Raw genomic sequence first — 23,703 nt, forward strand, 5'->3', positions numbered from 1 at the left:
ATACTTAATAACGGAGCATGCTTTGTGCACTGGCTTGTTCCTGCTTGATGGCGTACATGCAGGTATGCATGAAAAGAAGTAGAGGAGGAATTACTTCAAAGAAAAATGTAACCAATACTCTGATGCTTTAACAGGTCACACAGATAAATCTGTGTGCACAGATAGCACGAAACCCATGGCTGTCAGTAAGTAGACAAAAAGAAGCCCGTGATGACTAAGAGCTGATTATCATTTGCTGATACTATTATACCCTGTGTCTAACCTCATGCATGAGGTCATAGGACTCTGATTGCACCACCATGACTACCTCCAATTGCTTCAGATTTCAGAACATCCAGAAGCATCATTATAAAACAGCAGTGCACCTTTGGAAGCTGCACTATCTTGTTATTTGAGAGCCATCGTGTGTTGGGGTTTCTGAATAACAAACCATGACCTCAGCTGAAAACTTTCAACAACAAATGTTTTTTATGGGTACAGCTCGTTTGTATATTAACCACACCTTGTGCCTTGGCTCTCAAAATGAACCAGCACTGTCATCTTAGGGACTTAAAAACAGAGTAAGAGAATGAGACCTGTCTGGGATTAGGGCTTTGAACCATCGAGCACCCCCGACAGCTGTGAACTGGCCCCCCCCAGACCCTCTGGATTACTCCCATCAGTTTCTGCTCTGTGTGTCAGAGCACTTAGAAGAGTTATAAATATGAGCAGCACTTGACAGAGAGTTCATGTTGCTACTGCCACACAGCCAAATTTGGCCCCTGTGTTCAATCCCTGAGGCCTCAGATGAATCAGCTAAACCAACAGTCACTAATTCCAGTCGGCCTGGATTGGTTTATTAAAGGTCTCATTGCAGTGAGTAGATGCTTTTCACAGCCTAACCACTTTCCTTGCTCCTCTCTCGTGTGACTCAGACAGAAATACATAATCTTCCCACACCCCCCCTTAAGCTCCCCAGAAGACATCATATGCCCAAATCAGATCCACACTGTAATTAGATAGAAATACATATGGATCACACATTGAGATCCAAGAGTGGCTGATGGACGTATAATTAGTACAGATTTATACAAATAGGTCATAAGGGAAGGGGAAAAGGCACATGGGAGTCTTGCATTTGGAAAGCGAAGCAGTTATATTTATAGTTTTTTAAAAAAAGCGTGAAGTGACGTTTCACTGACCTTTCAATCACCTAGCAGCCTACCTTCTCTGCCAACAAATTTGGTCTCAAAGGGTCACGATAAGTGTGAGATAAAATCAGAAAGAGGCTTTAAGGTCCATTGTTAACAGTCTTAGTGTGAGTGATAAAAGTGAGCGCATTTCTATCACATTAGTAAACATATGGGTTAATGGATTAGAAGATCCCTCTTCGAAGTTTTTTTTCTCTTCTCCCCTCTCTCTCTTCGTTTTTTTAGGGAATCACAAGCTCCTCCTCTTCTAAACTCTGTTACGGGTCTGGGAACTCCCTGCTGTATGTATCCTGATTAGGTGAGCAGAGAAGGCGTGGGCCTGAAGAGGGGCAGAGAGAAAGAAGCCGCAAGAAGAGCGGGGACGCCGAGAGGAGCTGACGGAGCATTAATGAGATATTGGCCGCTTAGAGTTACAGGGATGCAACTGTAGTTTTACTCCCCACTGTTTACAGGCTTGATCTACGGACTAGAAAGCAAAACATTTGGGCAATTTCACCATTCAAAACTAACTTTAGTGGATTAATTTATTGTCAAAAATGGGCTTGGTGAGATTGCTCACAAAGACGCCGGGGATAGTAGCCTTTTTCGCACGCTCATTTCTTTGTATTATCGGGCTATTACTGACTCTTTCTAAGCCTGCCTGCAAGGCTTTCAACTTGGATGTGGAGAACCCAGCTGTTTACAGCGGACCCAATGGGAGCTACTTCGGATATGCAGTTGACTTTTATTTGTCTGATTCTGGCAGGTAAGTGTGCTTAATATAGAAAACAGAAAATTTAACTGCAGAGCGTTATGTAGTAAAAAAATAAAAAAAATAAAATATAACATAGTTTCCGTATAAGGTCTGAAACATTTGAGGTTTATCTGGGCAATTCAAGTTTCCCAGTTGTACGCAAATATTGCGCACAGATTGCAGTGTTCACTGAAGTATTTCGGAACTTCTGGCCAAACTTCAGCCATCTACAGCTCACCCGTTAAAGTCAGAAGTTTCCAATAGGAAACACATTTCATTTGTGGGATGTTGTTTTGGCTCGGAAAATCTGAGTTTTGTGTGTATACTGTGCTTCCTGGACGCATGCCTTGCGCACAGCGCGCACACGGTCAGTCTGCCTACAACTTACTGCAATTGAATTTATCCAGAAAATTTGATTTTTTGTTGTAAGTGTTTTCTGAAATAAAGCCCACATAACTCCAATATAAAAGACTGAAAGCTTCAGTCTTTTATATTGAGATGAACCGAAACAAAGATCGGAACATTCGGAAATCTCCCTCAAAACTTAATCTCATTGTCCCACCAAATTACAAAATTAAGATGACCTTTTAATCCGCCCTTGCCTCGAAACCCCAGAACAAGCCACCTCACTGCAACCTTTAGCGATCACATCTCGGTATTAAATGCTGTGGCTGATTGTGATGCTTCCTGGTTCATCTGGGATGTGATCCCAGTGACTCTTAGCATGCAGTGACCGTCTCAGTATTCTTCCCGAGGGGTTTTTGGCATCAGTCACTTTTGGAAGTAAAACTTTGGCAGGCATGGCTGTGACCAGGACTTATACTCCAGTATTCTGTGGGGAATATAAATAAGGGGTGGGGTGGGGGATGCTCTGTCCCAGTATCATATAGTCTTTCTACCAGCTGGAATGCAGGAAAAGATAAGACATAGATTACATTAGTTCCTGACAGTTCTGCATTTGTGTTTGTTTTTTGTGTTGCTGACCATTCACTATATTTTGGTGAGACTTCCACCCAAACCTGTAATTGCAGTAATCATTAACAAAAGGTTATACAGCTGGAGTCAGGACTTCACTCCAATGTAATCACACTCTCTGGCTGACGATGTGTCTGCTGAACAGTTTCTCAGACCACTGTTCAAGCAGCCAGCATGCAGCGATTTGAGAACGGGCTTTGTGCCGAGTGGGCCGCGAGCATCAGCTTTAGTTTCCCTGTTTCTCCTCCCCACTTCCCTGGACGGCAGACTCTCAGACATGAACAGATTTCCTCCTCTTCTATGGCCCTGACTGTCTCTTTAAACTCCTTCTGCTATTGGTTTTTATTTCCCTGCCTGGGAAGCAGGGGTTTTAGGAGAGCTGTATGATTTAGAATGTGAAGCTTGCATGCACAGATCCCTCTCCCCCTCTCCGGCTTTCCCCTCCTTATTTCCTCCTATGCTGATGTCATTCTGCAGGCTTTTTAATTCACCCATCGCCTAAACCTTCCCCCACTGTCTAGCCTCTCTCCCCATCATAACTCCTAGTCTCATTAAGTATCAGACACTGTAGACGTCATCTTACCGATGACTTAATCTGAACTTTTTTACAGTTGAGTCGCTCTGCTCATGGAGGTGGACGTGAGACAATGGTTTATATGTCCAGGACAAGAATATTGCTTAAATGTAGTTTCCTAAAACACACTGCCCTGTAATTTTCCTCCTGATGATCTGTGTTCAAAAGGCAGACATCAAATAAAACGAAAGTCTGAGAGAGCACATTTAAAACCATTACTCATTGCTTTATCTGCAAACCACATTCATCTGCCACATTTCATCCACACTTTCTTAGAAGTGTACGCATCAAACATTATCAGCAGTGACATGAAATGAGTTCCTATTATCTCTTGTTTTGCCATCACATCATCATCGTCCACAATTTTTGGAGCCACAAGATGTGGGGGAGTATCTGGAACCACTGTGAGGTCAGTTGAGGGTTGCACAAAGAGATTCTTCTTGTCAGGATGAACTGCTGTGAGCCTGGCTCCAACCTTTAGGTAAAATTATTGCTGCTTTTCATCCATGCAGATTGCAGATGTGGATTCAGAGACTGAGACTTTCTCCTATCAATAAAGCTGCTGTCAAGTCAACAAAGAAGTGGGCTGCTTTCACCCACTTTGATGATGATCCTTGACAGCTAGTTTATATATGTGGGTCTGCCATGCCCTTTGGCATGACATAATAAAGTTAAATTTAGACATTTGTGGATGGCCCCCCATGGAAGGACGCCTGAGGATAGAACTATGTGTGACAGCTCTTGTCAGAACAGGGCAGGAAGAGCAAGAGGATATATGGTTCCCTGTTGTGTGAGCATGTTTCTCCATGTTGAGTGAAGATGGACATTTCACAGGCTTGCTTTTTTCTGTGTACATCAGTCCCCTTGTGTACCCTCCTCTACATGGACTTTGGAGGGCTTACTCTTTCCTCAACCACTTAATCACAACCACTAACTGACTGCTCTTTGACTTTCTCTGGTGTCTGGCATGGATAAGGGAGTGGATCATACCGAGATAGAAAAGGTTAAAGATCAGGAGCTGTAAACAATAACAGACCTCGCCTGGAGTGTATGAGCAGAAGAGACAGGTTGATGTGTTTCAGTGATGTGTTTGGTGATATGGATTAGCTTAGCAAGCCCTGTGCCTGTCCTGGTTTGGCCGTGACAAACACATGGCAAGGTCAGCCAGTCCATGTTGGTAACTCTCCTACAGTTTAATCTCTCAAACAGTGTTAGAGTTAAACTAATATTGACACTGGACTGGCTGCTAATGCACCAGTGTTTTTTCTGTGCCTGTGCAGGGGTCGCTCTCCATATATGATCAGTCTTATTTCTGTTATTGTTTTCATTGGTGTCCTGGTCTATAGACCTGGTTCTAAATCAAACCAGTAAGTGTTTGAGCTGCAGCACAGCACAGCTTGTATATTTGGGTTGCCAAGCTTTTCTTCATCCAGGTTCTCGTTGTTACGTGCAGACAAAGGGGCCCTTTGTCTAATGGCAGAATTTGTTTACCATTTTCCACTGAAGGAGCTTTCACTGTGACTCATTTCTTTTTTTAATTTATTAGCCTTAAAAAGCAGCTTTAATTTTCTGTTGTCAAATGTTGTTTTCACCTACTGGCCAGTAGGTGGGAAATATTCATGCAGGTTTTTGTGAAGTCAGGTGGGAATAGTTAGCTCGGTTACACTGTAGTCTCTTTCTAGGTTTTGCTGTTTTTCTTTTAGTAAAAGATACTTTTTTATAATGAGTCTCTGTGTGTTGCAGTGGAAACAGATGTCAACGTGGATGGTGATGATGGCTTTAAAGGGCCAGTGGAATGGAGCTAGCCACTGGTCAGGGCTGGCCTGACTGATACTTCAGATTTAATGTCTCACTGCCAGCAAGCCTGGTTTGTTTTACCTTGAATCATGAATGACTCACTTCTATAGTAATCTGATAAGGGCTGTCCTTTATATGGCAATAAGCACATGATGCCATTGTCTTCTTGTGAAATTCAAATTAGAATCAGTTTTATTATTTAGGAATATTTAGGTAACATTTAGCCTTTCTTGCCTATGAATGTGAGCTGCATGTGTGGGTGCAGCAGGGGTCAGAGGGGTGGAGAGGCAAAGTGCTCCAACAGCTGCAATCCCCCATGTTTAATACAACAGCTTCTCTATTCTGAGGTGAGAGCATTAGACCCCCTGATGTGGCCATTGTGGAGAGGTGTGAACCAGCAGCAGTAAAATCCCTGCAGAGGACTGTGAAAGAGGAAGAGACTGTGATCGTGGTTGGGGATGGGCAACAGTTTGGTATGAGAAAATGCAAAGATGAAAATCTGAGTCATTTTGGATGTTTTTCTTAGTAGCCGGGTGTTTTAAATGTCTTGCTTGCCACTTGTGAAACAACTTGACACATCAATGGTTTTAACAAAACAGCTACTGCTTTCCCCACATTCACTCTAGTGAGTTCAAACTGATTGCTGCTTGTTGAAAAGTTGGAAGAAAAGGCAATGATCGCTGAATGAACTTGTTGTCAAATTGCTGATCCGCGTAACAGCTCCTGGTTGAGAGCTGTGAAGAGAGTCAGCTGCTGAATAGCATAAAGTATTGAAGCCTAAGCTGTTATTTCTGGTTGTGACATCTGCTTGGATGCGCACACATTTTGCCTGTGTGACAATAAACAACATTATTTGGCTACCTTAGCTAGCAGTGCCTCAATTTCCAGGCCACCTGTTGCCCGGCTATATTATCCTTCTGAGGATACAGAGGAAATGGTTTTGCTGTGATATGGGATCAGATCCTTGAGAGACTGGGCTGTTTATCTTATCATCACTGGTGGGTGCATTTTCAGATCTTAATGACTTCTTTTCAAGTCAGTGCTGGGATCTGGAAATGTCTGTAAATTGTTAAAAAAAAAAAGGACATAACTTGCTCTAGGCTTGTAGAGCTACATATAGATCTTTTCCCCGTCCTGCAACTTACAGTAACATCTGACTGTTAAGAAAAAGGTGGCCTCTGCTCAGCGTAGTAGACTCACTGTAGTCAGCACGCGCCAACCAAACACTGCTACTCTCATCATATTCAGGCTCCTGGACAGCAGCATTGACAACATGTGTGTATGTGGTGTGTGTGTGACTAGACGAGCGTCCATATGGCAGCTGTAAGGACTCAAACAGCTTCTGTCTGGCCTTGACTTTGAGAGTACTATCCTGTTGTATGGGTCCATGTGATCTGCAATAAATCATCAGACACTACTGCCTCTCATTTCTGTCATTCAGCTGATCTCACTTCTCAAGTGTCAGTCACGCTACAGTTGGAAATCATTCAGCTTTTCTTATACGTGTTCCACATTTTAACTTGCTTTCGAATTTTGTCTCTGCTCCTGCTGATCCAGGTTTCATTCAAACTGTTCATGAGAGGGACGTTTAAATCTCTCTTTTTCACTGAAGGAATGAGAGCAGCGAAGGTCATGAGCTGTCTCTGGCTTAGATCAGATCACTGCATATGAGATCCTTTTTCTGATATGGAACCACTCCAGTGTTTAACCATATCCTAATAGGTTAGTGCAAACTCTGGGGCACACGTGTTTTACTTAGGTGTTGCTAAGGTTCAAGGGCCGCTGGTTCTTTTCTCTGGCCCTCTTTGTGCACAAGAACCGTAGCATTTGTTGAGCCGTGTTTATGACTGCAGATGGTGACTGCAGCCGGTGACTGCAACTGGAGGCTTAAAATGTGATTGTAATTTTTCCCTTTTCGAGCTTAAATCTTTTTTTTTTTTTTTTTTTTTTTTTTTAATAGTGTTCAAGTGACATCAGCCTTGCAGCTGGGTGGAAGACAATTAAATGTGGAATGGGGGGAAAAATGCTGTGCTGAACAGGAGGGGGGTAACAGAGGAATTTGACTGCTGACAACTTCCCTCTGTAACCTCATCATAAAGCGTATTAGTTACGGCTACGCACAGTTGTGTCACATCAGCAAGTTCCAGCACTCTGTATCACCCTTAATTTCTCAACCCCACATAAAATAGTGGTTGCAGTCTGGCAATTATGGCGTGGTGAAATGTTTTTTTGTCGAATGTCCCCTGATTTCTGACCTTCTAATGAGACAAACCCAGTACTTGGTTACAGTGAAGCTGTTGTTTACACATTCCTTACTTGCAGCCTAAATCGTTTAAACTAGTTTAATTAATGCTTAATTGTCAGCTGGGTGGTGCGCATCATTAGTGGCTGCTGTAAGGCAGTTGGTGGGACATGAAGAAGCCACTAATGCTTTTCATCTGCCCTGACTTTCCCATTAAAACATTGCTCAAATCTCTTTGTGTGTGAAATTGGCTTGCCATTTGTTCATAGCAGCATGACCAAATGAGCAGACCGATCTGTTTGAGATGATCACATTTGACCTTTTTATTGCCTGTCAGATGGATACTGTACTGCTGTTTTCACTGCACTACAGGAATTATTTGCCTAGTCTTCACTTTAGCCATTGCAGCACTAATGCAGCCCATCTCAGGAGTATCTCTGTCCTGAACAGCTGAGAAATCTTGTGCCTGCCTCTAATTACGTGTCTTTTCATGCCCCTACTTTTACCAAGGAATTTGATGAGTCGCACTCAGCAGATTGACGTTTGAGCCTCATTAAATGCTAATTATGCAAAAGCTCTTTCTTTTGAGCATGCAGCTATAAGATAAGGGTGGGGAAATGCCAACGAGAAGTTGATAGATCATCCAAAGATAAAGACCCATTAAATGCTAATTCTTCCTGCTTTACTGTGCAGATCTTTGTGTGTGCGCGTCTTTGCACATCTGCATGTATCAGTGTAAAGTCGTCAAAAAAACTGCCTTCAACTGCCAGCTTGCTGATTAAAGCATGATGTGCTTGTTTGGTTATTTCCTGATTATTTTTTTTCTCCTCTCTTTGAAAAGCTGCCATGGCCAACTGTGGCTGGACTCTGTTCAGATCTGATTCAACAAAAGATGCTGGGCTTTGTTTCCTCTGCCTTGTTATTGTGTACATGTTCCTCCAGCTGTGTCATTTATTGCATGCATGTGCTTGCAGATTAATTCTTAAATTATTTTGCCAAAAAATCATTTGCTCATCCTGGTTGTCCGAGAGCATTTGGCTGAAACAAAGGCAACTGTGCTCAATGAACTTTTCTCGCATAGGTTTGGAGGACTTGTAAGAGGCACACATGAAGTGTGTGGTCTGCTGGTGAGAAACTTCTGCTACTTCTAAACTCAGATCTGAATTTAAAGATAGCAAAAGCAAGCTCTCCATCTGTCTTATTGTGAGAATTCATAACTAGGAAATCTTGCTGTGATTTACAATACTGAACATGCAGGTCTTTGCTGCTTTACTGGGATATCCCTGAGTCAAAAATAAAAGGGTGGGGGGACACAGGTTCTTCCTCTCCAAATTGAATTGGTTTGCTTCTTTGTTCCTCTTCCAACGGGAGTTTCTGCTCTGGATTTGGAACTGGCATTGCACATTCTTATCAGGTACAGGCTACAGTAACAGTGCGACCGTGACCTTCTCTTTGTTCTCCCACATATGTGTTTTCATAACCATAGATACTAGAGGATTTCAAAGCTTTGTGCTGACCATCAGTAGACCCTGCCCCACCGCTGTTAGATTTTTTTTTTTCTCTGTGGTTTTCTGCATCTTAGCATCTACAGTTATGTTCCAGGAGGATTAATTACAGTGGATTACACCATCCTTGGAATATTCCACCGTTTAACTGCTGTTTGACTCATACTGACTCTCCTGTCTTTTTCTGGACCATACTGAGTAGTTACCCTTCGGGCCATGATACTAAGTTTAGCCCCAATGTAAACCTTCATGCACTATTGGTAGATCTAGGGCAGGAAAGGGTGTATTCTTCCTGTTTTTAAGCTCCCTAGACACTGTCTGGTCTCATTGGTCCCATACCTCCTCTACCCACATCAATCCCAACTACGTCTGTGATGCTTGTCAGGTCAAGTGGCTCAGGAATGAGGTAATGGCTAAACCCTTAGGCAAATTATCTACTGGATAGGTTTCCCCCCCTAATCTTGCCTAAGGCTTGATTGTCTCAATTTACATAGCACCCCCTACTGCTTTTATTCTTTTATTTCTGTTTGGAACTCACCTATAACCTCACTATTCTTTCCGTGTCTACTGGTTGCGCCTGTTCACGGGTGACTTGCCTTTCTGTAGTTGTACAGTGTAGCTCCAAGGACACTGATGTTTAGTATCACAGCTGTAGAAACAAGAGGGTGACTCTACTTAGCCTGTCTGCTTTTTTGTTTTCCTTGTGAATCTGGCCCACAGGGGAGCGTGTGTGACCATGCAATTGTTTCCCCTTGTATGTGTCTTACTGTAAACAAAGGGAGTGAATGTGCCTGTCAACATTGCTGCAGCTTGCAGTGGTTTTAGGGGATTATGTAAAACAGTGCTGCAACCTGTTAGGATGTTTAAAATAACATGCGCCGGATCATGCTTAAAGCTGTTCAGGTGGGAGGTCTGGAATGCAGTTTTTAATTGAAGTCAGGCTGGAGATGTTTTCACACATGAACTCCCAAAAATGTTGGAAAAAATTAGGTTGGGACAGTGTCCGAAAGTTTTCCTTTCTCACATGTAGCTCACAGCAGGAGATGGCTGGCATTTAGCTGTGTTGGAAATATTCTCTTTACTTTAGGTTTGACACCTTAACCTAAAGCAAAGTACCCATGCTGTTCTCATATCGGTGCAACTTCAAATAACAGAAACTTTGTATCTGTGTGGTACATTTGCACTCTCACATGCACCTCTGATTGATTAAAAAAGGGTGTAGCATATGTGTGAAATGACTTTTGAGCTACAAACTGTGGTTTGATTAAAAAATGTACATTTAAAAATGCTTGGTTATCTGTTAGTCACCCACCCTGTCTGTCTTTTCTTTGCAGTGCAAGTGTGCTGGTTGGAGCCCCCAAGGCTAGAACAAAGCAGTTCAACGTTACAGAGGGAGGGTCTGTATTCTACTGTCCATGGAGCTCCAGCCAAACCGACTGCCACGCCATCAAATTTGACCTTGAAGGTAAGTCTTATGACTGATATTTACACTCTGGGCTTCATTAGCGCCAAAGAAGTTTTATGCTCTTTTCTAGCTTTGCAATTCAAAAGAAATCCTTTTCCACGGGGCCTTGATGCTGCAAATCAGTTCATCCACTCTCTGAAACAAACAATTTTTTTCTGCCTTCTCCCTCCCTTTATGTCAAATTTCTTCTGTTCAACCATGAGGTTTGATCAGAAGATGTGCTGTTTTCAGGCTCAAAGCTGGTGCTGTTTCTCACTGACATCATGCAGAGTTAGAAATGAAAGAAAAAAATTAGCCAAAGTGGAGGCTTTGGAGCTTTTTACTTCATAGAAGGTTATTTGCACAATCCTGTTATCTGTGCAATGCAACTACACTCCCTTTTTCCTTTAACCTGTTTTTTGGGATATATTGTTTGCTCTTAAACTATTCAGTATTGTTGTTTCTCTGCCCATTTTTTGGAGGCAATCAGAGCATTTTCTTTCTGGAAAAGGAATCATTGTTTTACTCCATTGAGTGGTTGTTGGCTACATTAGTTCCTGGACTTTGGGTGTTCCTTTTTTCCTGTTTGTCTTCTCTTCAGGGATAAAAAGATAATGAGGTGTCAAAGAGTTCTTGAAGGGTACTACTTCCTTCCTCCAGATCATGTTTGTGTTGCCTGGCCTCGGGAGGTATACGGAGATAAGCAACCAATAAACAAATAGGTCGGACAAAGAAATATCCTGTTTGTATGACAGGTGAGGTAGACACTACCAGTCTTAACAAAGAGGCTCCAGTTGAGTCAAAATCAAGTAAAGTGGTTTAGAAGAACACGAGGAAGCGTGTGAGGTTGTCTTAAGAGTGGATTCATGTTTCAGTATGTTGACAGAGTGCCCACAAGCCCTGTTTTGCACAATGGATCCACGGCGAAGTGAAGAAAGAGCAGGTCAAATTATAAACGATGTAGCAAAGACATACTCCTATACAAACACACAAACAGTATGAAGCATACATGTAGGAGGACCCCATCACTTCTGGCTTCTTTACTGGGAAATCAAACTTAGAATTGTTGACCAACTTAAATTTATTCTCCCTAATCGACAAAGTGGAGAAATATTCCACTGCATGTTTCACAAGCCCTTTTCCCCCCTATTGGACGCCACTGCTTGGTACCCTTTGCTCCACTATTTTAGCACTGCTTTTCTTGCAACATAAAATGTGTCGTGCAGCCATGGATGCTGGCTAAAGGCCACGCAGAGTGATATCATGCACATTCAATGAGCCCTCGCGGTCAAGGTTAGTCTCCTGGGCTGTCAGAGTCCTTCATATTTTGAAAATGCTTTGAAAGAGCAGATTAGAGTGCCAGTGCCAGCTCTCACATCTGGATCAGAGTAAAACTGCAGTGCTGTGGAGGAACGCTTAGTCCATGAACATCTGCATGCAAATATGGCTATGACAAGCAGCTGTTACATGAATGACATTTACTGCTGCAATTCATTTACTGCAGCTTTGCCTGTATTTTCTTTGCCAATCATGATAGTAAAGACTAGTGCAATAAAAAAGACATTTAGTGATTTTTTTTTTTCTTTTCCCCAATTTATTCAGTATGAATAATAAAGAAAATGGCTCTAGAGTGTCTTGTATATTCTTGAAACAAAGTGGTGTCAGAGGTCGCCTGTTTCTTGGTGTTTTTGAGCTCTGACCCAGAGGCCACAGAACCTCTTAATTAGCCTAACTAATTGGGTCAAAGTGGCCAGAGACTCCCTCCTATCCACTTCCTCTGCCACTGAGATAAGAGCCTGTCTATTTGAGAGGACACATACAGGATGGGAGGCAGGGAACGAGAGAAAAGAGGAAAGGCCAAGAAACCAGAGACCAGCTCTCTTCTGTCCCCCTCTCGTCTCCTGCTGTCAGTACTCCCACAGGGGCAGCTGATGTGATGAGTGAATTTGGCCATTTGTCTTCTACCTCACTGACACACAGCAAAACACATACACACTTAAAACGAGAGGGTCTGACCACACTAATGGCTCTCCACTCACCCACAGTTCAAAGTAGACAGTGAGTCTATGTATGCACTGCAGACCTTCACTGCCCCTCTGCTCCCTGGAGAGACTGGCACCACATCACATCAGCACACCGTGCTATCCAGCCTCCCAGGGGGACTTTGGTCGGATCACATCTTGTTGTGGGTCCTTCTCTGGATTTCCCTTTATCTCCCCTGTGAATCTCCTCTATTTTCATCTTAAAGGAATTCCACATGATTACAGCTGGCTGCCTTCCGTCGCCTCACAGACAACAAAAAGAGCTTTTCATCATTCATTATAGTGACACAGAGCCACATAAAGACTTTGCTAACCTTGTTTGGGTCCTTACTATTAGGTGCTTCCTTTCTGTCACCCTGCAAGATAACCTGAGCATAGTTAGACAGTATGAATTACAAGACCACCTTTTTGAATGCTACTTTTGGTTATCTTGGGAAGTTAACGCAAACCAACACAGATGTTGGTCAGTCTTAAACTTCACCTGGCCGATTAGCATTTGCCTTGACCAAACAAACCCTTCTGTTAAGAAAATGTTAAAAAAAAAACATACCATGCAGCTAAGGCAGATTAGTTAAAGCAACAAGGAGCTGTTTGAAGTACTGGTTGGGGTTTTGCCCATGCAGCAAAAGCACTTCTTATCACTCTTTTGAACACTTGAGCCTGCTGCTCGCCCATGATGAATACTGTTAGCAGGAAAGCCCCAGAGATGTAGATTAAACAGAAATACATTTGGGTTATTAAAAAACTGTATTCTCTCTCCTTACTGCTTGGGTGATGGGAGGCATCACTCCCTGGAAACAGATGGGAGAAGGGGCTGTGCAGTTGTGGAGCCTTGTGGTGAGATAGTGAAAGAAAAATGAATAGGAAAATAGTGATAATGTTGAAACTGACAACAGAGAAGGGGAGAGTGAAGTGGGTGCCTAAATAGAGATGAGTGAGAAGCTGCTGTGAGGAAGCGAGGCCGGAGTGTGTGTGTTTTCCTTGGACCCCAGCCCCTTTGCTGTTTCCACAAAGACATGGTGCAGGCCTTCATCCTCAGCTCCAGGCTGCCTAGTTGGCTGGAAAGAAAGACTGAAGGAAGACAGGCATGGACAGAGTGAATATAATACACAATTCCTTCCTCACATCCACATGGGTCTTGATCTTTCCCAGTATCTCCCAGTTCTGTTTGACAGACACTAGCTCTGTTCTTTAGAAAGACACCTGTGGTTGCAGAAGTCTGCGTGAATGGGGATTATGAGTGAAGGACTCGTGGAATGGTTGATCTTATACGCACATTTGCACTTCCCCTTACAGATGTCAGCTCCTACACTCATATGAGCGATATGTGTCTTCCTTGCATAATCAATTAGTTGGGATTTCGTTCTTTATTGCAGCACAGATGTAGCATCTGTTTTCCAATAAAGTTGTGTTTAAACCTGACTCCCCAGACCATCTGTCGCATCACCTGCTGCTGTCAGAGCACTAAAGTGGGAGATCAGTGATACTGTCCAGGTGGTCAAACAGGGCAAAGGGTCAGCAGGGTTAAGCCACACCAGTCCAGTCCAAACCTGGCAAAAGCTAACACAACTACTATCTGTAGAACAGTGGCCGAGTAGGAAATAACATTCTTTTCAAGTCTAATCATCTCTGTATGAAGAAAGTGTAACATAATGCATGTTGTCTGCCAGTTTTTACAGATGTTTCCAAGAATCTGGAAGGGAGGGGCAGGCAGCGTTATGATGCTTGAGGTCCAGCTGAAGGAATGCATGTGTTATCATGCTGCTATAAATTCTTTTCTCTCTCTCTTCCTTTATTTCCCCAGGGGATCGCAATGTCTTGCTCAATGACACAAATTACCAAGCTGATTTCAAATCCCACCAATGGTTTGGTGCCACTGTCCGGTCTCATGGTGACACAATTCTGGTAAGGTAGCCTTCAAAGAGATGCATTTAAAATGATAGAATCTTCCTTAAGGGATGAAAACCTCAGCTGTTGCTTTCTGCTGTTAAGATCAGGAATTTCAGACTAGCCTGATGGCCTGATATACGACTGTGAGAAACTTTTTACTTGAGTGATGACTCACTCTCATGGCTGGGTGATTGCACATATCCTGTGTTAGTTAGAAATTAGGAGAAGTGGCTAGATTATTGCCCATTAAGTTGTTGTCATTCAGGTCCAATTTTCACCCCTAGTCTCAACTCACTGTACTCACAGCCACACACATACACCATGTGACATCAAAGTTTAGCTGCCTGTTGTTTGGTCTGATTGTACGGCTTGTGACCTGGGTTGAGTTACATGGTTACCCCCACATGAGACACTCCACTGACCTCAGCTTGAGACCCATTCTGAGTTCAACAGGGGGGTTTTCACAACTGGAAAAACATCTCCCACCTAATGGCTCACCCTGTTCATCAACACACTGTTAATCCTCCACTTTTCTTACTTGTCAATCCCACTCCTGTGAACTGCAGGCTTGTGCCCCACTTTACTCATGGAGAACTAAGGAGGATATTCCCCATTCTGATGCTACAGGAAGCTGCTACCTCTCTGTCGAAAACTTCACCAACTTTGTGGAGTATGCTCCTTGTCGTACAGGTAATCATCACCTCTCTTCAAATCTTATTGGCATGGATGCTTTAATATATCAGGATAACACCAATGGTTGTTTCCTGGATGGTTTCTGGATATCATTTGTTGATGCTTCACTTATTCTGACAGTAAGTCCTTCATGATACACCGCTCCTTTTGTCCTTCAGAAATCAGTGGTCCATCAGGACAAGGTTACTGCCAGGGAGGATTCAGTGCCGACTTTACAAAGGTAAATGTACATTTTCTGTCAGTGAACCAACACGGGTTTCTTGAATAGTTGTATTTTTTCCCACTGAGGTAATTCACAGGTGTTATTTTTTTTAGGATGGCAAAGTGGTGCTGGGAGGACCAGGCAGTTATTTCTGGCAAGGTATGTAGGACCTGCATCAATCAAAAGTCAAAAACAAAAATCACACACACACACGCACACACAGAAATCTCAGTATGTCCTTCCAAGTTTCTTTCTTATCATTATCTTATCTTATTTTAGGTCAAGTGATCTCTGCAGCTAAGGAGGACATTATCAGAGCATACTATCCAGGCTATTTTATTCAGGCGGTGAGTGGCCAGATCCAGACCAAACAGGCCCATTCTTTGAAAGATGACAGCTATCAAGGTAAGCTAATTAAAACGTTATAAATTTTGCTAAATCACATATCGTCATGTACCTGCCACGAATGCTAATTTTTCTGTTTCCTACAGGCTACTCTGTTGCAGCTGGGGAATTTAGTGGTGATGGGGTAGAAGGTAAGTCAACAAATCAGGTAGCAGACACTGCCAGCATTAGGTGAGGTTGACAAATAGTGAAACACTTAAAGACATTTACAGAGCAACATGAATGTTATAGTTGTAGTAAGATAAACATAAATCACTTACAATATTTTACATAATTATTGAGCTGGAAATGTCTTTAGTAAATTCTGTTATCCTCTGACTGGGCTTTAACCGTATTTTTCCCACTTTAAATCTTTGCTTTGTCTCACAGATTTTGTTGCTGGGGTTCCAAAAGGACACATGCTCTATGGTTCGGTAAGATCGCTTAATCATCACTCTCATTTTGGCTTTCATTTAGAATGGGAAGCCTGGGATTTATACTTGGGAATGATACAAGAAAGAAAACAACTTTAGCGATATTGTCACAGTGGGGATTATTTTTGCAGTGAATTCCTTTCCATGGATCGTGCTTATATTAGACCCTATAAAAAGAAAGTTCACCATATGTGCTTGCTGTGTTGCAGGTGTCTATTCTGAACGGTACAGATCTGACAAACATGACTGAGTACACTGGAGAGCAGGTGAGTCCAAAAACTCCCACCTGAGCCAACTACAGAAAGTTCTGTAATGCTCCACTTCCTCTGTGTTTTTATTGCTCAGCTCCCCATGAGAGCTCTTAATTTGTTGATTCATAGTAAGCATAAATAATTTCCTCTACTGCAAACCACAATAGAGACAAAAATCTAGCAAACACAATACTGCAAAGCTCAGTTATTGGGGTTGCAGTTGCAATTTGTGCAAATGGTTCTGGGAATAGAAAAGCAATCAACTTATTTCAACACTGGTGATTGACTCAGCTGAACAAACATAATCACAAGCGAATTTGCATACACTCCGGCGAGACTGCTTTTGCAGTGCTTTGTAGTCTGAAAATCGTGACAGAAACTGAACGAGAAATGGAACCGACCGGCCTTCACTGGACCCAACCTGTAAAACCCATCAAGCCTTTGTGATTTCTTGAGGCTTTATGATTTTTTTTTTTTGTTCTAGTAACAGAGAAAACACGCCTGAAGTTTAGTTTAACAGTGTGAGGGTTTGGGATTTTGGACTGCTTAAATTGTAATCATGCATTCTGTTGATGTGATGCTTAAAGTCATGGAAACACCTTTTCTTTTTCCTTTTTTTAATAGATGGGCTCATATTTTGGGTATGCAGTGGCCACAACTGACATTAACAGTGATGGGTGAGTAGTAGCTGTCTGTCTTTCTTTCTTTTATTTTTCAGTGTATCTGACTTTAAATTCTTTTTTGTGATTTTCCTTTTTTGTCTGCAGGATGGTTGACCTGCTGGTGGGAGCGCCCATGCTCATGGTCCGAAGCTCTCATGGACGCCTGGAAGAGATGGGCCAAGTCTACATTTATCTCCAGCGTAGCCCCTTGAAACTAGAGTCCCGCCTACCTCTAACAGGCACTCAGGTGTTTGGGAGATTTGGCAGCACCATTGCACCATTGGGAGATCTGAACTTGGATGGTTTCAATGGTAAGAATAGGGAATTATAATATGGTTGGACAGAAATTGGTAATGTGGGGAAATGATATATAAGGCAACAATTTAAAAGAAGGAAATTTAGTAACAATCTATTATGTTGCTACTTTTTTCTCATTACACTTTGAGAATGCTTGTATGCTTTGTTATAATATCGAAGATTACGCTATAACACAATGGCGCTCTGTAGAAATGTGCTTGCTTGAACCACTTATGGTCTCTAAAGAATGAAGCCGAATAGCTTTGGTGACTTCAACAATATTTATAGCCTACAATACATTTCACTTTATGAATGAACCAAACTAGAATACTAATAATGCTAAACCTAAAGACTGTTATGGATGGTAACTACCGTAAGTGTTTAGCTTAAAAGATAAAACAGTTATTGGTTATGAACTTTAAGTGTTGCTGCTTATGTCACAATATAAGGCATATAGTCAATAAATGATACAGTATATACAATGATGAGTATATCAAGTGATCTTGGTATAAGAGGATGAACATGAGAGCTGATCAGCTAGGATTCAGTTTTAGCTTTAATCACAGAAATGGACCGGACGTTTTATTCCTACATAACTGGAGATTATGTAGATTGCACAGAGCATCATCACATAGGTTGACTTCTAAATACCCCAGTGTCCTTATGTCAAAGAAAAAAAGTTTTGCATCTTAAGTGGCTTCTTTGTGCAATTTCAAAACATTTGCAACACTTTGGAGAGCAAGGAAATCTACATAGGCTATTTAAGTAAAGGATGCATATTCATTTTGTAGTGAAAAACAGCTGAAACTGTAAATAAAGTGCTCTGTGATTTTAGTTTCTTTCTCTAAATCTTAATTTTTCCCCCCCTGCAAGATGTGGCTATCAGCTGTCCATTTGGAGGAGAAGATCAGCAGGGACTGGTTTATATTTATAATGGATACTCAGAAGGACTCAGACAAAAGCCATCTCAGGTGATTAGGGGGCAGTGGGCTGCAGGGACTATTCCTGCTAGCTTTGGATTTGCCCTCAGAGGTGCTAAGGACCTGGACATGAACGGATACCCAGGTAAGTGAGGATGAAATTTGTAATGAGCATCATTAACGTTTTATTTTTTTTTTGTGTGTTTAATTTATCTTTCTTAATTTCCTCAGATCTCATTGTTGGAGCTTTTGGTATTAATAAGGCTATTCTATATAGGTATGTTTTATTTTTATGTATGTTTTTGCTTGATTGAAAAGTCAAATTCCAAAATTAATTCTGGGGGAAAAAAAGCATGGCTGTGTTCGTCTGCCTGGTATGCCAAGATAAATGTTTGGTCACTCTACAGATATAGTGTCAAAACAACACAAAAGGAAAGACAGAGAAATAGAGTTTCCAAAATCTGAAGCTAATGTATAAAGCACTTAAAGTGGAAACTGTAATATCTGATGACTGTGTCTTCAATCAGCATTCTTGTTGTTGCCTACAGATCCCGGCCGATAGTCAACACCAGTGCCTCGCTGACAGTTTCCCCCACCATGATTAATCCTGAGGAGAAGAACTGCATTCTCACCACTGGAAACTCCAGCATTCCCGTTTCCTGGTGAGTATTGAGACGGTCCAGAATTACAGAACACTCTGTTTCCTGCAGCTCTTCACTTTTGTATTTATTTGACCCAACTGTAGAGACATGGGCTTCCCCATTTCCCCCATGCATAAACATTTCTATCATAATAGGAAGTTTTGATAAAGAATATCCTTTACACAGTGATGGTATTCTGAGGACTGCTCTTATCTGACCTATTTTCAGATTGTCTTCATATAACACGCTTTATTTTGTGGAGTGGAGAGAGAAAAAAAGTTGAATAGAAAGAAGCATTGTTTGCAGTTTTCAGCCTGATCTAACTGTGCAAAGTATCCAGCTCCAAAAAAAAAAGAAAAACCCTAGAGGAAGGAGACCACGGTAGCTTGCTGCTCGACACGGTTGACACTGTGCTCCTGTTTCGGCTCCCCCCCCCCCTCTACACGCTGATCCATAAAGGAAACTGTTGTATACACATATGTCTTGATTGTGCTACGTTGCCTGGTGATGGGGAGATTTTGGTGATCGGGGGGAGGAGAGCAGAGGAAATAATGGGAGGGGAGGGGCTGGAAGGGTTTTGCAGTTGCTTTGAATGAGATATTGTTTGGTGGTGGAACACAGCTGGGAAACATCAGGACACGTAGACTCCCGTGAGCGTGCGCACACAGTTGTGCCGAAAAGGGCAGACACAGGAGCATTCATATGAAGTTATTGCTACTCTTCAAAAGGAGGCTTTGCACTTTCTCTGTCTTTTGCTCTCATTTTTCACCTCTCTTCCTGTTACTTTGCTTTTTTTCGGTAAAGCCCATCCGTCTTTCTTTTCTCTTTTGCATTATTTTTTTTTCTGTGACTCTTTCAAGGGGTTACTAGTGATAGGGGTTGGGGGTTTTGGGGTTGCAGACTTGGACAGCGGCGGCATGTTGTGTGGCTGATGTCATGGGAGAGAGCTACAGGCTTATATAGACAGCCACTCACTGGTCAGCACTGAAACCTGAGTCGTTGCTCAATTTCACCCTTCTTAACTCTGCTATTTCTTTGTGTGTGGGGAGGGCTGTGGGTGGAAAGCGGAGACACACTGATTTATCAGCCTGGCCGGCAAAAGTAGTTTTATGCCAGCCTATCTCCAAACATGTGTGGTTTTTGTCATAATATTCACTGAAAGCTCAGTGTGCTCCACGCCTTGTAATGTGAACCATGTAATGAGCTGACACACACAAAAAAGTCACCCATGAGAAAAGGCGAGAGAACAAGGGAGGGCATGTGAGGTGTCTTATGTGTACAGTATTTACACAGAGTCTCTGCCATTAATGGATATGCTTCTCTCATCATGTCCTTGTCCTTTCTTCCCAAAACAGTGTCAACCTGAGTTTCTGCATATCTGCTGATGGGAAGCACCTTCCAAAGAACTTAGGTGAGCCAATTTTCCACATCTGCATTTTATTACAACCAAGGAAACTGTCAAATAGCCAACAGTGGTAATGTTTTAAATCCATAACAGTCTGTAGGTTAAAGTGTTTTGGCAGCTAATGCAGATTTTCAGACTTTGTTATGACAAAAAGGGAGTGCAGCATGCCAAATGTCCTTTGTGATCCACCTTGAGTGATCTAACCTCTTCTGTCCTCAACATTTTTCCTCGTTACCTCTTAGTTATCATCTATTATTAGTCCCCCTCAGTACACAATAGCTCTATGTGCCATTGACTATGTTGTGTGTATTTCAGAGTATTTACGGAGGTCCTTTTCAGACCTGTCACTTTGTGACTCTAGAACATTCATCACACCATGAATGGTCATTTGTGTGTGTTATGCGTTCCAGATTTCCAGGTGGAGGTGCAGCTTGATAGTCATAAGCACAAGCAGAAAGGTGCAGTGAAGAGGGCTCTGTTCTTGGATTCCCAGCAGCCTTTGCTCCCGATGACTGTGAGGCTGAACCACGGAGAGCGAGTGTGCCAGCATAAAAGGATCTATCTAAGAGTATGTCCTCTCTTTCTCTAACAAAAAATGACATTTAAGCTTAGAATCATTATTGAAAAACTGCATATAAGTGAAGTGTAACTAATAGCTGTAGTCATTTTATAGTTGTGTTTCTGTGTCACTTTTGAACAGTCAAATTGCACAGTGGTATGACACAAAATGTGTTTTTCTCACTGTAGGATGAGAAGGAGTTCAGAGATAAACTCTCCTCTATTTATGTGGCCTTGAACTTCAGCTTGGACCCAAAAGCTGCAGCTGACTCCCACGGCCTGCGGCCCATCCTCAACTATCAGACCACACACATAATTGAGCAAAAGGTACTTTGACGTGAACTACACTTCTATCAGCTAGGTTAATTAACCCGGATATCTACAGAGCTGTTTAAATTATTATATAGTAAGTTCACTAATAATCTGCATGTGCGACTGAGATTCCTTCAACTCATTCTCTCTGATCTCTCGATTGCACTTTCCGCTATCATTCAGTAATCACTGGCCAACTCCTTACTGACTCTTCTGTTCATGATGAAAGTGTGAATCTTTTCTTTGTCGGCTGGGAAGAGATCCAGGGTGTCTGGAAAGTTGTTTTCAAAATGAAAATGTGAGACACATGTACAGTGGCGTGTTTCCTTGTCCCAGCAGGAGTAGCTCTTGGCCTGCTTAGCTACTGAGGTGAGTGTTTTCAGAGCTGCAGGCACAGAAGGATGGTCAATATTTCAGGGAGGGGCACGGACAGAATGTTGGCCCCTCTGGTTGAAGTGTCTCAGCATTTCTACATGAAGGCATCTTTTCAGCTGTGGCACAGCACGCACCATATGTTTAATTCAGCAACAGCCACCAGATTGGAGCATTAGGGGAATAGCAATCAGTCTAGTTTGATCTCCATCTCTTTCTTTTTCGTTCTCTGCCCTTGTGTGTTTCTCTTTTTTCCTTTTGGACCTTGTCACTGCTGTTTTTCTTTCCTAAATATCAAAGCTTTTGGGCCTCCAACAGATGTGGTCTACTGCTGTACCAAGACCTTGAGACAAGCCTGAGAGAAATAATTAGCCATAAACCTGAATCCGTTCTTTGAATGTATAAAAGCAGAGTAGGAGTGGTGTCAGACTGCCAACAAATTTAATTAATTTTGCTTTACTCTGTATGAATATAACGGTATACAAACAGAGTATGGTGACTATTATACCACAGCCTTGGCCTAGAATAGATACATGATGCCCTCTTGATTTCCACACATGCTTTGAGAATTTGTGGCAGGCGATATACCAGTTCATAGACTCTGCCAAGTTCGTACTCTCTCAAAGCTGGAGTGCGAATGAAAGGCAGCTGATGCGCCGAGCGCAGTCTCACTCTCTCATCCTAACATTTTCCACATGTATCTGTGAAGATTTGTGGCATTATGATGGATCTATTAATTGCTATCGCATCGCTCGTCTTGCACATAGCATGCATTTGTATGCATGCCAGTAAAGATTCAAGTTGCAGCCACCTTTGGAGAACTTGGAACCGGCTGAAATTGTGAATCAATGCCCTCCTTGTTCTTAAAACAAAGTCATCTGACCAATTGAATATGATTTTGATGAATGTGCTCCAGTCATGTTGCCAAGGTTGTGTTTTGTTTTTGCCAAATGATACTTGGACTCATTATGTCACATGCTGATGTCAGTGTTGATGTTGTTTAAGTACAGTAATGGTGGTACGAATGTTGTTTTCCTGCCCCAAACAGACATATGAGCTGGGGTGCACATGCGGCCAAGTTAGCATGCTGGTTACCATGGTGTGCATAATTAGAGCTCCTAGATGGTGTAATGACAAGGGGGGTTCTTGGCTCTCTCTAATCTTCTCCTCTATTTCTATTTATTGTCTTTATCGTCATGAACATCATCACACTGTCATAGTCACGGCGAGATGCAATTTAGCAATCCACAGAGCTTTCCCTGCCACACGTTCAGCGGTCATCCACTTATCCGGCAGTGTTTCTGCTCCTTTCTTGTCTTTCCCTCCACTGTAATCTCTGAACCATCCCTCCTGCTGTCAGGTCAACAGAGATATCTTATGTCTCAGCAAGTTCCTTTAGGCTGTAGGCTTCTCCCTTTGCATTTGATCATGCTCCACAGTGGTGTAGTGTGTGGTGAAGGCGCGGTTTACCACATAGCGCTGTGATGTGGGACACTGGTTAGAGTTAGGAGCTGGCTGCTTTGTGCTCAGCTCCATAGGAGTATCTTCTTTTGTACGGGCTCTGATCTGCACCCTGTTTATAATCTCCCCCTGTTTTACATTGCAAACAGAAAGCACGTGCGTGCCTGGACAGCTGGCTCATCAGGCTGTCTGTTCCTGTCATGACCTCACTGAGGCAGTTATTGTCTCTGTGTTTTTAGCTGTCTGATGTGTAGTGATGATGTCTTGTAAATAAGAGGGGTTGCAGTCCAGGTGTGTGTGCATCTTGGGTGGTGGTCCAGAGACAGGTGGTGGAATATATTAGTCATACTGCATGTTGCATCTTGCTACACTCATCTTGTTCTCTTCCTTAAACAGATCTTGTGATTTACCTTGTGTACCTAATTCTCTTCACGTGTAGAATAAGTGTCACAACCTACTGTGTGATGTTGGCCTGCACCTCTATATTCGGACTTTTATCATCTTCAATTTATATCTTCTAGGCACAGATTCTGTTGGACTGTGGAGAGGACAACATCTGTGTTCCTGACTTGAAGCTGGCAGTTAGCGGGTGAGTCTTTTTCCTTAGCTGTTGCTAAAAATCCCAGAGCATATAGGTTTTAGAAAATAGAATAAAGTTCAATGGATATTACACAGTGAACCCTGAACAGGATTACAGACACTGAAATTTTCACCTCCGC

General features: G+C 42.4%; 1 protein-coding gene across 1 annotated transcript in view; it reads left to right on the plus strand.

Annotated features, from left to right (window-relative positions):
• Positions 1-1,475: 1,475 nt before the first annotated feature.
• Positions 1,476-23,703, plus strand: part of itga5 (integrin, alpha 5 (fibronectin receptor, alpha polypeptide)) — a 32,347-nt gene continuing 10,119 nt past the window's right edge. The window contains exons 1-19 of the mRNA XM_084916246.1: positions 1,476-1,935; positions 10,351-10,481; positions 14,307-14,407; positions 14,959-15,082; positions 15,244-15,305; positions 15,401-15,446; positions 15,567-15,692; positions 15,779-15,823; positions 16,062-16,105; positions 16,315-16,371; positions 16,981-17,033; positions 17,124-17,329; positions 18,189-18,380; positions 18,467-18,512; positions 18,784-18,897; positions 20,232-20,287; positions 20,692-20,849; positions 21,029-21,166; positions 23,506-23,573. Coding sequence (XP_084772372.1) covers positions 1,727-1,935; positions 10,351-10,481; positions 14,307-14,407; positions 14,959-15,082; positions 15,244-15,305; positions 15,401-15,446; positions 15,567-15,692; positions 15,779-15,823; positions 16,062-16,105; positions 16,315-16,371; positions 16,981-17,033; positions 17,124-17,329; positions 18,189-18,380; positions 18,467-18,512; positions 18,784-18,897; positions 20,232-20,287; positions 20,692-20,849; positions 21,029-21,166; positions 23,506-23,573 — 1,976 coding nt within the window. The 5' untranslated portion in view covers positions 1,476-1,726. The remainder of the gene's footprint in view (positions 1,936-10,350; positions 10,482-14,306; positions 14,408-14,958; positions 15,083-15,243; positions 15,306-15,400; positions 15,447-15,566; positions 15,693-15,778; positions 15,824-16,061; positions 16,106-16,314; positions 16,372-16,980; positions 17,034-17,123; positions 17,330-18,188; positions 18,381-18,466; positions 18,513-18,783; positions 18,898-20,231; positions 20,288-20,691; positions 20,850-21,028; positions 21,167-23,505; positions 23,574-23,703) is intronic.

Source organism: Perissodus microlepis, chromosome 20 (genome assembly GCF_051167445.1).
Source record: "Perissodus microlepis isolate ML-2025 ecotype Zambia chromosome 20, ASM5116744v1, whole genome shotgun sequence".
Lineage (NCBI taxonomy): Eukaryota > Metazoa > Chordata > Actinopteri > Cichliformes > Cichlidae > Perissodus > Perissodus microlepis.